Source organism: Ceratotherium simum, chromosome 6 (assembly GCF_057802395.1).
Source record: "Ceratotherium simum simum isolate JZ-2026a chromosome 6, ASM5780239v1, whole genome shotgun sequence".
NCBI classification, from domain to species: Eukaryota; Metazoa; Chordata; class Mammalia; order Perissodactyla; family Rhinocerotidae; genus Ceratotherium; species Ceratotherium simum.
This window is the reverse complement of record NC_141905.1, coordinates 21,355,172-21,371,992: the sequence shown is the minus strand read 5'-3', so window position 1 is coordinate 21,371,992 and position 16,821 is coordinate 21,355,172. Positions and strand designations below refer to the sequence as shown.

Genomic DNA, 16,821 nt, shown 5'->3' with positions numbered 1-16,821 from the left:
TAGCCTGAGTCAACAGTTTATTGGCATACAGCACAGGAATGTGGCCACAATAAATACATTAAATGTTGCGGGCGAGGGATAAACTCAAGTGTGTAAGGTGGAGAACAACCTCCCCAACAAGGGGAAGGCAACAGACCTCACATTAGCAAAGGCCTCACAGGCACATTCTTCCTTTACAGAGAAATACTGAACTCACGAGCAACTGCAATACCAGACAGCATTAACCGCCAAGGGCAAGGAGATTGTGACAAGCATTCTGAAGACCAGTTAGCATGCATTTTCAGTCACGCACTTTAAATTTATATTCTCAGTTTACTGAAGGCAGGGACAAAAAAGCAAGTTATCAAATTTGCATGTTTTTTTTTAAATCAAAATATGGTTTCACAGTGATGAAATCAACTTGTATTCCCCACCGCTAACAGTTCAGCACTAAAGCTATTTTAAAAATGGAAAATATTCTTACCAGTTAAAATGAGAACTGTTTATAGTTCTTAAAATTCCAGTGAACATGTGTGTTTAAAACTTTCATAATAAATTTTGAGAGAAAGAAAGATTCCAGTCAACAGAAATCCCAGTGCCTTGCCTGACCGTGCAGGGCCTGCTGTCCACCTCGTGGGGTGACCAGCCCCCAGCCTGTGTGTTTCGGGCCGCAGTTGTGAGATGGGCCTCATACCTGCTCTGTACCACTGCAAAGGGTGGTTTTGAAGGTTAAATCAGATGTTAAATGTGAGAATACTTTAAAGTTGTAAAAAATGCTATGCCCCTTCTAGGTTTTATGATTATAGACATTTCAGTTGACAGTATTAAAAATGAGGAGCTTGTTAAACTAAAAACTTTCTAGTAATTTCTCCAACAAAATGTTTTTAAAGAAGAAAATAAAAGCGGGTGTGAAATCCTGTCCTTTGAACAGAGACACAGTGAACAACCGAAGGAGCACTTGGCAACTGGGTTTCTCCGCCCCACTCCAGTTCTCATGGCTCAGACAGGGCTCAAGTTGGAAAGATCAGGTAAAAACATGTAAAACAACCCAAATAGAATACAAAATGTAAAAGTTTCAGTTAAATCATTTAATCTTAAAATTACAGTAGGAAAACTTATTTGCTATTCCTTTACTACTCCTTTGACAAGGTGGCAGGTACTAAGTTTTCAAGATCTAACTATAGCTCTGGCTTCTGCTTCAACATGGGGATTTGTCAAGTGTAACAGAGAGAGTCTAAGTAACAGAATCTCACCCCCAAGCATTTATGACCCATCATACATGATAACAATACTTGGACAGCTGAGCACACCTAGGCCTGAGAGCAAAGGTTTAACAACAATTATATCCTGTGTCGCTTCTCACAGCCCTCAAGCCTAGAGCTCTGTTCTTATAGTGACAGAACAGTGAAGATGGAGAACACGGCGGTCCGGATACCTGCTTGCCCACAGGCTGTACCATGAGGTACCAACTAAGAGTGCACAGACAGAACCCCAAGAAATACTAATCCAAACAATGAAACCTGCAGCCTAAACATTAAAGCTCTTAACCCTAGAACATAAAATAAGATAACTGGTAACTATGTATTGAAGTCAACATGCAAAAAGGGAGCAGGCTGCTCTAGGGGATATGACTTTAGTCAGTTTAATTATAATGTGTCATGGAGCAGATAGTTTTAGATTGACATTTTGGGATGACCTATTAGATTCATGAACTTGGATGTCCAAATGTCTTCCCATGTTTGGAAAGTTCTCAGCCATTCTTTCTTTCTATAAGCTTTTTCCTTTCTTCTCTCTCTGGGACTCCAATGATGCATAGATTGTCTCAATGGTAGCCTATTAAATCCTGTAGGCTTTCATCATTCCTTTTATTTCTTTTTTCTTTTTTCTTCTCTGACTGGATAATTTCAAATGATCTGTTTTCAAGCTCACTGATTCTTTCTTCTGCTCAATCCAGTCTGCTATTGAAGCTCTCTATCAAATTCTTCAGTTAAGCAATTGTGTTTTCCAGTTTCAAAATTTGTTTAGTTCTTTTTTATATTTTCTCTTTGTTGAGCTTTTCATTTTGTTCTTGTATTGTTTTCCTGATTTTGTTAAATTGCTTATTTGTGTTCTCTTATAGATCTCTGAGCATCTTTAGAACAATTATTTTGAACTTTTTATTGGGCAATTCTTGTATCTCCATTTCTTTGGAGTTACTGGAAGTTTACTGTCTTGCTCTGCTGATGTCATGTTTTCCCGCTTCTTCATGATCCCCATCGCCTCGTGCGTCTGTGCACTGGAAGAAGCAGTCACCACTTCCAGACTTTATGGACACACTTTGGTAAGGAAAGGCCTTCACTTGTGGGTGGGGGCATGCTGGAGACTGCTGTGACCCCAGGACTAATAATGCAGGGTGCCAAGTGCAAGGGCATGTGGCGGCTCCAGGACTGGGGGTATCATGATGTTTCATCAGTCCACAGCAGATGCAAGGGTTGCTGGGGTCCTCAGTGGCACCTCCAGGTCCAGTGGCTAGGGACCAGGGCAGGCAGTAGTGGTGGCCAGAGCCGATGGTATGCACATACTTGGCTGTGGAGGCCAGCTGCAGGTGCCTGTGTAGTGGCGGGGGCTGGCTGCAGACACGTGTAGCGGTGGGGTCCAGGGCCAGCATCAAAGGCCTGGGCCAACTGCAGGCCCACAGCAGCTGTGGGGGCCCTGGCTGTCGGTGTGCTCTCCCATGGCTGCAGTCTCCCCACGAATGCATGCATGACAGTGGAGGCTGATGATGGCGAGAGGGCTGGGGACATGAAGGTGCACAGCCGGGGGTGGCTAGCTGCAAGTCAGCCCAGTGGTGCAGGCCAGTGATTGGAGATAGGGCCAAATCTGAGCCCACAAGCAGCCGTGGGGGCCTAGGCTGTCAGTGTGCACTTCCATGGCTGCAGGATTGGCTGGAAATGAGAGTCAGGCTGGCAGTCCCTAAGTGTTTAGCTCGAGGTGCTAGCCACAAATGCGCATGTGGCAGTGGGAGTCAGCCGTGGGGGGTATCGAGGCTGGCATCTCGCACCTGTGTAGCTGCAGAGGTCTGGGCAGGCTGCCAGTGCAGATCCTGGGCTCTGCAAGGGGCCGGGAGGAACAGAGAGGGACTCAGACAGCTGGTGCCTGAGAATGGGAATACCCTGTGGGGCAAAAACTGGTGAAATCTGCAGAGGGTCTGCAGCGGCTGTGCTGGTCATTGATTTCTTCAGTGGTCAAAGCTGCTGGGGTCCTCTGCAGAGCAGGTCACTGGGAACTGTAGTTGCTCCCACTGTGTGGCTGATATTGGGAGGCCCTGCTCTTCTTCCTTGTTCCTAGCCATCTCTATACACCTCAGCTTTGCTGGTCTCTGGGTGGGGTGAAAGTGAAGCAGGTCCTTCGTTGTGGTGCCCTGAAAGGCCGCTTGCCCCGCTCTCCCCTTTCCTGGCGAGGGGAACTCTTTCTAGCTGGGAAGTTTCCTCTTGGTGCTGAGCCGTGCTGGCCTGGGGGATGGGATGATGCAGCAAAATGAAGCTGTTTTCCTTCCCTTTTCTGATTATTGTCAGGTTTTTTGTTCCACTGGGCTGCTGACATTTCTTAGGTGGACTTCTGAGCCCTCCCAGAACTGTTTTTCTTTGTCGACAGCTGTCTAATTGTTGATCTTTGTAGGGGGCTGGGGGCTGGGGTCTTCTACTTTGCCATCTTGGTGATGTCACCTGAAAAAGGGCTCTAGGAGTTAAGAAACTCCCTCCTAGAAAGGAAGGAATTTAGCAGGATCATATGACCACCTGTTAGGGGTTTTGCAGAAAGGAATCCTGCAGTGGACAGACAGGCTGGGTATATTATCCAGGTATTTTAGAAAGACTTAGGCACACAATAGACTCTGATCATCTGTCCTTTCCATAAGCACTGGAGTCCCTCCTGTGTGCCAGGCATTGGGCACACAGAAGCCTGCCCTGTCCTAGGGAGGTCTTAGCCCAGCAAAGAAGACAAATAAGGACAATATTGATCAATGTGATCAAGACCAAAAGAAAGGTTAGGACAGCAAATGATAAGAGCAGACTGTGTCTGCATATATCCAGGGGTGGGAAGGGGTTAGAGAAGGCTCCCAGCAGAGTTCTCTGTTGCACCCTATAGGACAATAGGGCTGCAGCCTGACAGAACTGGAGAGCCAGCGGGGTGCATTACAGGTGAAGGAAAGAGCAAAGGCACAAGGGTGATGAGAAAGCAAGGGGCATTCAGAGAACCGCATGAGTGTCCTATAGGAGCACCATTTCCCCAGGAAATGGGCACAGTACCAGGGCATGTGACGTACATTTATGACCACAGAAACCATTATGATGACTCTTCTGGAAAAGAGAATGATGTGGTAATTACCCTGACTTATATCACCAAATTTCCTATTCAATGTAAAATGATTTGAGGGCTCCCCACCAAACATGGAGAAATTCGCATTTCTTTTCATACATAGTTGGCCCTTAAATATTTAGTGATCATAATTATTTCCATGATATTTTGAAATGTAAAATTTCAGAAATTTAGCAAGTTTGTTTTAACTCTAGTTTTCTTCAAAATGAAATTTACACATTACATCAAGAAGTTAGAGAAAGGAGCTGTCAGAGCACAGGCTTATCTGTTTTTCATTCAGTCCCCACAGAAGTTTAAGGACACTGTCCTCCAGCAGGAACGAGCAGGCTGAGATGACTGCAAATTCATGATGTGGCTCAAGCCACCTCACACTTGGTTAGCGAAAGTTCCAGAGACGCGTGCGTCAAAGTTAAATACGTTCTTCATGACTGGATATGGACAGGTTGAGATGATTTAAATTAAGTGCACCCTATGTTGTTACACTGGCCAGGGCCATACTGAAAACATGGAATGACCAGCACAGCAAGGGTACCAACCACACTGAAGCGGCACTGGCTGTAGGTAGCAGGTGGCTGCCCTGGTGTCCCTGCTGAAGGTACAACTGTCCCCCTGGGCCAGGGGACAGCACTTCTGGTACAACTAGCCACATGCTGGGAAATCACCTCTCATAATACTGTATAAAAGACGTGCATTTTGCTTTTTCAATACATGCCAGAAAACCAACTTTATATAATTGCAAGGTAAGAAAAAACATAACCATTCTTGGCTTTGTAACAGTATCTTTTAAGAAGTTCCCAGTGGTACGGTGATTATATAAAATTAAAAAAATACAGATCCTTGTCAGAGAGGCATACTAAACAATTTGCGTGAAATGACAATGTCTTGGATGTTTCCAAATACTCCAGCATAAAGAAAATGGGGTGAAGGTAGATAAAACAGCATTTGCAAAATGTCCACAATTGTTGAATCTGGCTGATACAGTGGTTCACGATGCTATTTTTTCCATACTTTTGTATGTTTGAAAATCTCCATAATAAAAAATTGAAAAGAACATAAATGCTATTTTAAAAGAAAAAACAAAGATTCCCTGATTACATTATTTTCTAGCAGAAAGCAGTATTTTCTAACCTTAGAGGGTGATGGCCGACAACTTCGTCACTTGTCTTCTTGAAACTGGTAAGTCAAGTGTTTTCAGATAAATTCCTCTAAAATTCTCAAAACAACTCCTTAAAGAAGTTAATACAATTGGGAAGTAACAAAGCAACAACTGAAACAAACCCAGACTGTATGGATATGAACAGATGATTGATTAGTAAAGAGACTCACTTTATAACTGGCATAAAAATTATTAAAAATTTACAGGTGTTTTCAAGTCCCTCTAATTCTCCCCTCCAAAAAAAGAAAAAAAAGACAAATTTGACAGAAAATGAAGACCCATCTACTGTGTCACAGTATGAATTGCAAATCATTTAAGTTTCTAATTTTAGCATCAGATTCTTCACTCTGAATAATATTATTGATCTGTTAGGAATTAATGTTCTTAAAGATTTCAAAAACTCTTCCACAAGTCACAAGTTATATGTTTTCAATAAAACCATTACACATTCCCAAATTGTGATGTTCTCATTTTCACTTAAATGCTGGACTGTGAAAGAATAAATTACAATCTCAAGTCTAAACGGAGTTTAGAATCTTTTTCTAGGAAGACTGAAAAAATACTTTTCTAGAAATGTAAATTAAAAGTGTTCTGAAAACTTAAGTTGTGGGAAATGTATACATAACATTTGTTACTAGACTGTCTGTGGTTTAATAAGAGAGAGATTGAGTCTCTGTCCCTGGTTCCTGGCACCAAGCTCCTAAAACTCTGGAAACTTCCTGACTGATCGGAGTGTCTTTGGTATCCATAAGAGCCCCTTTTGAGCACACAGTTTATGCTAATGAGCTTAGGGTGTGGCCCCTAGAGAGCCTCAGGATGGGGGAGGGGGGCTGGAGATTAAGCTCTATAAAAACTTTGAACATGGAGATTTGATGAGCTTCCGGGTTGGTGAACAAAGCACATATTTGTGCTGGGAGGCTGGTGCACCCCAAACTCCATGGGGACAGAGGCTCTGGCACTCAGGGCCCTTCCAGACCTGGCCGTATGTATCTTTTCATCTGGCTGTTCATTTATATCCTTTATTATCCTTGGTAATAAACCAGTAATCTGGTAAGTAAATTGTTTCTCTTAGTTCTATGAGCCACTCTAGCAAATTAATTGAACCCAAGGAGGGAGTCAGGGGAAGCTCAGAGTTATAGCCGGTTGGTCAGAAGCACAGGTAACAACCTAGACTTGCAATTGGCATCTTAAGTGTGTGTGTGTTGGGGGGTGGGGTGGGAGGGTGGGGAGAAGGGGGCAGACTAAGCCCTTAACCTGTGGGATCTGATGCTATCTCCAGGTAGATAGTGTTAGAAATGAATTGTAGGACACCCGGCTGGCATCTAGAGAATCAGAGAAGTGGGTGGTGGTGTTGGAAAACACTATACTGACCATTACCTAATTATCTCCCCTCTTCATTTTTCCTAAAAGCCTTTAAGAACCACCATGGTTCTCCAGCAACTTTTATTGGTCAAAGGATGTGGAATGATATGCAGTACCTGTGGTTTAATTAACAGGCTCATTTATAAACCAACTCAACATTTATCTTATTTAAAAAACTCTTGCTTTTGAATAAACCCATGTGTTAGAACGGACATGCTTCTATCCCATGCAAAAAGCTGTTGAAAAATGAGCAGCTTGCAGAACTATCATAGATGAGACAATGAATGAAAAATTCTTCCAGCGAGCTCCAAGAAGTAGCTCAGTCTGAGAATTTGCTTCATATTCTGACTTTTCAAAATAAAATATTCAAGGCATAAAAACAGGCAAAATTAAAATATCTAAAACAGATACATTCTGATATTTTTATCCAAGTCACTTCCCAGAGTTTACAGTGCTGCTGTGCTCTGTTGATTAAAATAAAACAGCAACAAAAGCAGTAGGCAGCTTCTAACTTAAAGGTAATGAAATTTACCAGTCTGCAGCTAACAAGTCACAGTGGAAGAACACATATAAGGTGAAGAATTTTAACCTTTCAGCCTTAAATAATATTGCATTTCAACTTTAAAGAAAAGGTCTATATATTTTTTGCTTTGACATTTTAAAATATTAGAACAAGTCTTTGTAATACAATATATATTATACTTCAATATACCTTATGTGAATTAAAAACATGTCAACTTGATAACTGTAGTAAGGCATTTAAGTATTCAGCAAAAGCTATACAGAAATTTCTTAATGAGTGGTATCCCTTTAATAGTAACTTGATTTAGTGGGTTTCCTTAAAATGAACACAAAACAATAAAAGAATTAAAAAAGAGCCAGTGATGCTATAATACTGAATCCCAGAAAAAGCACAGTGGCAAACAATGTGTTTTCTAGCAGGGAGACCCCATAGATCAGCAAATTGGGAACTGATGAGCAGCCCCACGTTACACAGTCCATCGCATTTACCAACAGCTGAGAGTAGAATCAGTTGCCTAGTAAGTTCGGTTAAAGGTACTGGAATCCATAGTGCTGATCATGGTGCCTAAAACAGAGCAGGTACTCAGGCTACACTTCTGCAATTGATCTGGATGAAGATGCTTTAAAATCAACAGAGAGGTGGACAGTGTAAAGTTCATAGAAAACCTCCACTTTTCATTTTATTTTGGTATGTGAGTAACTACTGATCTAGTATTTCAAGTGTGGATCAAGGAAACACCTTGTGGACTGTGGTAAAGGGAATTAAATAAGCACTGCACTGGCCATCAATGCCAGAGCCTTTGAATGTCAGCTCATACATATAACCAACTGTGCAATATAACCGACATGATGATCAAAGCACACCTCACAATTAACAGATTTTAGTTCATACGATTAAAAAAAATAAAATATTAGACTGCATTTAGTGCAACATTCTATCATATCATACATCAGATACCATGCTGTGGAGACGTACTGGGCTGGAGCACGTACGGTACATAGTCAGGATTTAACCAAAGATGAAACGGGAGATAGGGGGAGAAAACTTTCACATACATGTATACATCTAACGGTGGTGTCCACTGAATTAGATTTATTATACGGTTTGCTGTGCCACATCTACTAGCTTGCATAACACCCCAAGTTTTTTTCGCACAAAGATCTACTTCTGTGTAAAGTAGAAAAAGATGGTGGTAAAAAACTTCTTCTTCAAGCTCCGACAATTGTGTCCCAAATACCACTGTATGAACACCTAAAAAATAGTAAAAACAATTTAGAAATATACATAATTATAAATGTACAAACAAATAGCTTAAAGTCTCAAAGGGAATTAGTGAATACTTCCAACTTACCTACACCTATTAGATAATGTTGACTATACATAAAAAGTCTGCTGTGGTAAATGAGAAAGAGAGGAAGCTTTAAAAGTTAAAATCCCCACTTGCAAATTTTATAAATGAGCCTTCTGTTTTAGCAACAGGCACATTCATTTAGACTTCAATTAACCCAAAAAAAGTCTCCCCATTGACATAAAGGCAGAAGAATCTCTATGTTACTCACTCCCATCAAATACAGCCCTTCCTTTTCTTTCTAAGCAAGAGCATGAGGATTTCCCATAGAGTTTAAATTCAAGCAGAACAGCTAACTTTTTTTAACTGGTAAATTGGGTTTAATCTACCATTTTGCTATTTGTTTTCTATTTGTCCCATCTGTTCTTTTTTTTTTTTTTTTTAAGATTTTATTTATTTATTTTTTCCCCCCAAAGCCCCAGTAGATAGTTGTATGTCGTAGCTGCACATCTTTCTAGTTGCTATATGTGGGACGTGGCCTCAGCATGGCCGGAGAAGTGGTGCGTCAGTGTGCACCCGGGATCCGAACCCGGGCCGCCAGCAGCGGAGCGCGCGCACTTAACCGCTAAGCCATGGGGCCGGCCCTGGCCCATCTGTTCTTTATGCCCCTTTTTCTGCCTTCTTTTGGATTTTTAGATTAATTACATGTTTATTCCATTTTAATTCCTATGTTGGCTTATCGGTCCAAACTCTTTGTCATGTTATTTTAGTGGTTGCTTTAGGATTTTCTTCTTATTAAGGCTTTATTTTTTTTAGCTCGGTTTCAGGTTCACAGCAAAATTGGAGGGAAAGTACATAGATTTTCCATATACCCCCAGCCCTCACACATGCATATAGCTTCCTCCATTATCAACATCCTCCACCAGAGTGGTACTTTTGTTACAATTGTACCTACAATGATGCATCATAATCACCCAAAGTCCATTGTTTACATTACAGTTTACTCTTGGTGTTGTACATCGTATGCGTTTGGACAAATATATAATGACATGTATCCATCAGTATGGTATTATACAGAGTATTTTCACTGCCCTAGAAATCCTCTGTGCTCCACCTATTCATCCCTCCATCCCCGACCCACTGATCTTTTTGCTGTCTCCATTCCAGAATGTCAGATTGTTGGAATCATACAGTTATGTAGCCTCTTCAGATTGGCTTCTTTCATTTAGTAATATGCATTGAAGGTTCCTTCATGTCTTTTTATGGCTTGATAGCTTATTTCTTTTTAGCGCTGAATAATATTCTATTGTCTGGATGTATGACAGTTTATTTATCCAATTGCTGAAGGACATCTTGGTTTTTTCCAAGTTTTGGCAATTATGAATAAAGCTACTGTAAACATCCATGTGCAGGTTTTTGTGTGGACATAAGTTTTTAACTCCTACCAAGGAGTGAGACTGCTGGATGACATATAGTAAGAGTATGTTTAGTTTTGGAAGAAACTGCCAAACTGTCTTCCAACGTGGCTGTACCATTTTGCATTCTCACCAGCAATGAATGAGACTTCCTATTGCTCCACATCCTTGCTAGCATTTGGTGTTGTCAGTGTCTTGGATTTTGGCCATTTTAGTAGGTTTGTTGTAATGGTATCTTATTTTAATTTGCATTTCCCTGATGACATATATGTGAAGCACCTTTTACACGCTGATTGCCACCTGTGTATCTTTTTTGGTGAGGTGTGTTAAGGTCTTTGGCCCATTTTTAAATTGGGTTGTTCTCTTATTGTTGAGTTTTAAGAGTTCTCTGTATATTTTGGATAAAAGTCCTTTATTAGATATGTCTTTTGGAAATATTTTCTCCCAATCTGTGGCTTGTCTTCTCATTCTCTTGATGTTGCCTTTCACAGAGCTGAAGTTTTTAATTGTAATGGAGTCCAGCTTATCAATTATTTATTTCATGGATTGTGCCTTTGGTGTTGTATTTAAAGTCATCATCATACCCAAGGTCTCTAGGTTTTCTTCTATATTATCTTATAGGAGTTTTATAGTTTTATGTTTTACATTTAGGTCTATGATCCATTTTGAGTTAATTTTTGTGAAGGGTGTTAAGGTCTATGTCTAGATTCATTTTTTTTTTTTTTTGCATGTGGATGCCCAGTTGTTCTAGCACCATTTGTTGAAAAGACTATCTTTGCTTCATTGTATTGCCTTTGCTCCTTTGTCAAAGATTAGTTGACTATATTTATGAGGGTGTATTTCTGGGCTTTCCTGTTCCATTGATCTATTTGTCTATTCTTTCACATACCACACTGTCTTAACTACTGTAGTTTTGTTGTGTCTTGATGTATGGTAGTGACAGTCCTCCAACTTTGTTCTTTTCCTTCAATATTGTGTTGACTATTCTGGGTCTTTTGCTACTTCAAATAAACTTTATAATCAGCTTGGTTTTCCTCATATAGATATTGTACATATTTTGTTAGCATTATACCAAAGTATTTCCTTTCTTTGGATGCTAATGTAAATAGTATTGTGTTTTTATTTATTTATTTTTTTTGTGAGAAAGATCAGCCCTGAGCTAACATCCAATGCCAATCCTTCTCCTTTTGCCGAGGAAGACTGGCTCTGGGCTAACACCTGTGCCCATCTCCCTCTACTTTATATGGGATGCCGCCACAGCATGGCTTGACAAGCGGTGCGTTGGTGCGCTCCCGGGATCCGAACCTGAGAACCCTTGGGCCACCGAAGCGGAGCGTGCACACCCAACCACCATGCCACTGGGCCCGCCCCTGTATTTAATTTCAAATTGCACCTGTTCATTGCTGGTACATAGAAAAGTGACTGTTGTATATTAACCTTGTATCTTGCAACTTTGTTATATAATAGCTTATATAAAAGTTTGTGGAGGGCCGGCCCCGTGGCTTAGCGGTTAAGTGCGCGCGCTCCGCTACTGGCGGCCCGGGCTCGGATCCCGGGCGCGCACCGACCACCGCTTCTCCGGCCATGCTGAGGCCGCGTCCCACATACAGCAAAAAGAGGAGGATTAGCACGGATGTTAGCTCAGGGCTGATCTCCCTCACAAAAAAAAAAAAAAAAAAAAAAAAAAAAAAAGATTGTGGATTCTTTTGGATGGTCTATATAGATAATCATGTCATCTGTGAACAAAGACAGTTATTTCTTCCTTCCCATCTGTATACTTTTTATTTCCTTTTCTTATTGCATTAACTAGAACTTCCATTATGATGTTGAAAAGGAGTGGTGAGAGGGGACATCCTTGCTTTGTACCAGATTATTAATAGTAAAGCTACAAATTTCTCACCATTAAGTCTGATGTTAGCAATAGGTTTTTTGTAGATATTCTTTATCAAGTTGAGAAAATTCTCTTCTATTTCTAGTTTACTGAGAGTTTTTATCACGAATGGGTGTTCTATTTTTGTCAAATGTTTTTTCTGCATCTGTTGATATGATCATGGGATTTTTCTTCTTTAGCCTGTTGATGTGATGGATTACATTAATTAATTTTTGAATGTTGAATCAGCCTTACATACATGGGGTAAATCCCACTTGGAAGTGGTATATAATTCTTTATATACATTGTTGGATTTGATTTGCTAATATTTTGTTGATGATTTTTGCATCTATATTCATGACAGATAGTGGTCTGTAGTTTTCTTTTCTTATAATGTCTTTGTCTGGTTTTGGAATTAGGGTAATGCTGGCCTCATAGAATGAATTAGGAAGTATTCTGTCTGCTTCTGTCCTGTGAAAGAGATTGTAGAGAATTGGTATAATTTGTTCCTTAAATATTTCGTAGAATTCGCCAGTAAACCCATATGGGCCTAGTGCTTTCTGTTTTGGAAGATTATTAATTATTGGTTCAATTTCATTAACAGATATAGGCCTATTCAGATTGTCTATTTCTTCTTGTGTGAGTTTTGGCAAATTGTGTCTTTCAAGGAATTGGTCTATTTCATCTAGGTTATCAAATCTGTGGGCACAGAGTTGTTCATAGTGTTCCTTTATTATCCTTTTAACATCCATGGGATCTATAGTGATGTCCACTCTTTCATTTCTGATATTAGCAATTTGTGTCCTCTTTTTTTCTTAGTTGGCCTGGCTAGAGGCTTATCAATTTTATTGATCATTTCACAGAACCAGCTTTGATTTCACTGATTTTTCTCTATTGATTTCCTGGTTTTAATTTACTTGATTTCTGCTCTAATTCTTATCATTTCTTTTCTTCTGCCTACTTTGGATTTAATTTGCTCTTCTTTTTCTAGTTTCCTATGGTGGACACTTAGATGACTGATTTTAGATCTCTCTTCTTTTCTAACATATGTATTCAATGCTGTAAATTTCCCTCTAAGCACTGCTTTCACTGTATCCCCCAAATTCTGAGAAGCTGTGTTTTGTTTTCATTTAGTTCAAAATATTTTTAAATTTCTCTTGAGATTTCTTCTTTGACCCATGTGTTATTTAGAAGTGTGTTGTTTAATCTCCATATACTTTGGATTTTCCAGTTTCCTTTCTGTTATTGATTTCTAGTTTAGTTCCATTGTGGTCTGAGAGCAGACACTGTATGATTTCTGTTCTTTTAAATTTGTTAAGGTGTGTTTTACAGCCCAGAATGTGGTCTATGTTAATGAATGTTCTATGTGAGCTTGAAAAGAATATGTATTCCACTGTTATTGAGAATATCTAACTTTTAATTATGCAATCACCTCTCCTTTTCATAATGTAGCTACAAAAAGCAATAAGAATCTCTACAGTTAAGCATGCATGGAACCCTGGGTAGTGAACACAGTACAAGGTCAAAGGGACAGCAGAGATGCTGTGACGTGAGCACCTACCTGTGTACTCCCATGCTGCTTCTAACAACCACACTCCTGAGCGCTCGGGGCCTGTGCGCGACGTGGTGACCGCAGCTGTCTCAAGGCAGCATCTCCATACTGAATACCTGAGCCCATTCTTTCTGGGTCCAGCTCACCTGAGGACCAAGCAAGTCTTCCTTAAAAAAAGTTTTTATGTTTCTGTGATCCCCAAAATATATTAAGTGAAAAAAGCAAAGTGCAGAACACTGTGTATGTATGCCACTGTTTTGAATAAATAAAGAGGAAAAAAATATATACGTGTATGTTTGCCTGCATGGGCATAAAAATATCTTTGGAAGGAGACATAAAGAACTGATAATAATGGCTGACTTTTGTACTTTTTGACTTTGGAATTATGTGAATATACTATATATACAAAGATAAATTAATCTGAAATTAAACTACGAAGATATCATTTTTCATTTATCAGACTGGCAAAAACCCAACTATGATAATATACCCCGTGGGCCTGGCTTCAGCGAATAAGCATTCTCATTCATTACTAGTTGGATTATACATTGCTACAACCAGGATAGGAGGAATTTGACAGCCTCTGCCTAAACTCCAAATGCTTATGTTCTTTGACCTAGCAAATGCACTTCTGGGAATTTATCCTACACATATACTCACAGACATGAGAAATGATATATAAAAGATTATTTACTGCAGCATTGTTTGTGACAGTGAAATACTGGAAACAACCCAAATGTCCAAAGTAGAAAGGTTAAATAAATTATGGCAATACACACAAGTGAATATTACACATACACACGTATTATACGTATATATGTACATTAGCATATATGTGTATATGGAAGTCTCTATATATTGATTTGTAATGATCCATAGGCATAGTAAGTGCAAAAAGCGAATGCAGAATTTATAGTTACAACTTTTGCTAACTTTTGTATAAAAAAAGGAGGAAATAATGGTTTTTGAATCATATGAATGTACTGTCTATTTAGAAAATTAAAATAAAAAAGTACTGCTGAAGAATTCTAATTTATATCCTTATATTTTTTCACCTAGATGTAATTATGATTTTTGATGATCTCAGAAAAAATATATCTTAAATGTTCTATACGAGTCAACTTTTATGTACTGTATCTATGGATGCAATATTAAAGTAGCAAGGTAATTTAAATAAAACCTCATGTTAAGCTTAATAATACTCAACACCAAGCAAATTTTAATGATAACCATTGTTATAGAGTCTTTAAAAATAACAGTTTTATACCAAGTTAGGTCAAAAAATTTCTTTTTTGTTTTCAGATCCAAAAAATAGAAAAGGATGAAGTGTGCCTCTTCCAGTTGAGACCCAGCCCTTCTGTCTGGGCCCCTGACCCTCCCTCTGTCCTACCTCACCCAGCACCCTACTTTCTCTCTGTCATCTCCTCTCTCATCCTTCTCTCCTTTACCTTCCACCTCTCCTTCTCTCTCAGCATTTACACGTGCTCAAGTTTCTTCCATCACCAAAACCTCTTACTTTAAATTAACCCTTCATACCCTGCTGCACCAGTTCCCTCCTCAAGAGAGGAGCCAACACTCTGCTTTCTCACCTCTTCTTTGTTCAATTGCTGTCTTCTACCCTCATAATTCTCCTGGAACTGTTCTCGACAAAGATGAATAACGACTTCCTATTGCCCACCCCAGTGGATATTTTCCAGCTCAGTTCTTAGCCTATGGGACTTTTCTCTATTGCATTTGATAATGAACAAGCCTTTGACCAAATTTTGGCTGACATGATATCCACTCTCCCTGGATCTCTTCATCCACTTCTGACCATCTCCTTCTGTCTTTCTTGCAGAGGCTCCTTTTCCTCTGCTCATGCTTCAGTCTCCAGGGTTTTGCTCTTGATCACTGCTCTCTTCACTCTCCACTGCTCTTCAGGTGATCAAATTCCTTCCAGAGTTTCAAGTACTCCTATACATTGATGGCTCCCAAAGGTACACTGCCAGCCCAGAATTCCCCCCAAACCTTACTAGATATCTCCATGTGTTTGTTCCAGTGGCACTGCAAAGGGAACACATCCAAATCAGAATCATCTTTATTCCCTTGAACCTGCTTATCCTCCGGCTTAATGCCATCTCTTTACCGAGGTACCCAAGGGAGACAGTTGTTATCCTTGGCTCCTCCTCCTTTCCTGACCCACCTCCTCACTCCCCACCCAAAAATCAATCGTCCTGCCCTACCATTTAGCATATCACGCTACCGCTACAATATTTCTTAGGTTCATCTATATCTCTTCACTCCTACTTCCACATTCTTGTTAAAGCTTTAAGCAGTTATCTTTCACCCGAATTACTCAAAAACATGTTAATTGGTATCCTGGCCGCCAGCCCTGTTCTCCCTTCAATCTGTCCTCAACATGGCCACCTACATATATGATTTATCTCAAGTCACAACCTGACCACATCTCTTACTGCTAACCACTCTTGAATGGCTTCCCACCCCTACAGCAGTGGTTCTCAATCTTGGATGAACATTAGAATCAATCATATGAGAAAGCTTTTTAAAAGCCTTACGCCTAGGCCACACTTCAGCCCAATTAATTCAGCATCTACAGAGGTGGGGCCTGGGATTCAAATCTTTAAGCATCCCAGGTGACTCTAGTGTACAGCCAGGGTTGAGACTCAGTAACCCACAAGATAATGTTCCAGATCCCTGACGATCATCACTGGCCTGACTGCTGCCTCTCTTCAACCTTCTCTCCTGCCATTCCCTTCCCCAGTCTTTCTAGTAACTTCAGCTTTCCGTCATTTTCTGCCAATATCAACTCATGCTCTCCCCTCTGCTGGACCACCTTCCTCACTCCTTTGGCCACCTCACTCTTCCTCATACTTTAAAAGACTGAGCTCAGTTGTCACCTCTTCTTGGAAGCCCTCCCTGACACCACGCCCCTGGCTGGGTAGGTTCCCCTCCTCTGTGTGACCCTAAGATCCTGAGTACCTCTCAATTATCATATTAACCACACCATTTTACAATTATCTTTTGACTGTCCTCTACAAAAGACAATTTCTTGAGGGCAAGGGTTGTGATTTACTCATTTTTGTATCCCAGCACCTCACAAAGAATAGGCATTTAGATAGCTGAATGAATCAATTAAAAGGTGAATGTCCATATATTATTTTGGTTGATATTTAAATAAATATCAACTTTAATAAATGACAACTACATAGTATTTTGTCAGCTGCCTAAATTAGGGTTATTTTAAATTTATTTTTACTGAAGCAACAAATACAATAATGAGGCAGGTTACTACTAAGGCATGCTCAGTTAGCTTCAGAAAT

General features: G+C 40.0%; 1 protein-coding gene across 3 annotated transcripts in view; it reads right to left on the bottom strand.

The window, feature by feature from the left end:
• Positions 1-16,821, bottom strand: part of RAB4A (RAB4A, member RAS oncogene family) — a 50,562-nt gene continuing 33,741 nt past the window's right edge. For all 3 annotated transcript variants that reach the window (XM_004426878.3, XM_087431957.1, XM_014784783.2), the window contains 2 exons: positions 13,511-13,647; positions 1-8,627 (listed from right to left, as the gene is read on the bottom strand). In XM_004426878.3, the coding sequence (XP_004426935.1) occupies positions 13,532-13,647 (116 nt within the window). In that variant the 3' untranslated portion in view covers positions 1-8,627; positions 13,511-13,531. The remainder of the gene's footprint in view (positions 8,628-13,510; positions 13,648-16,821) is intronic.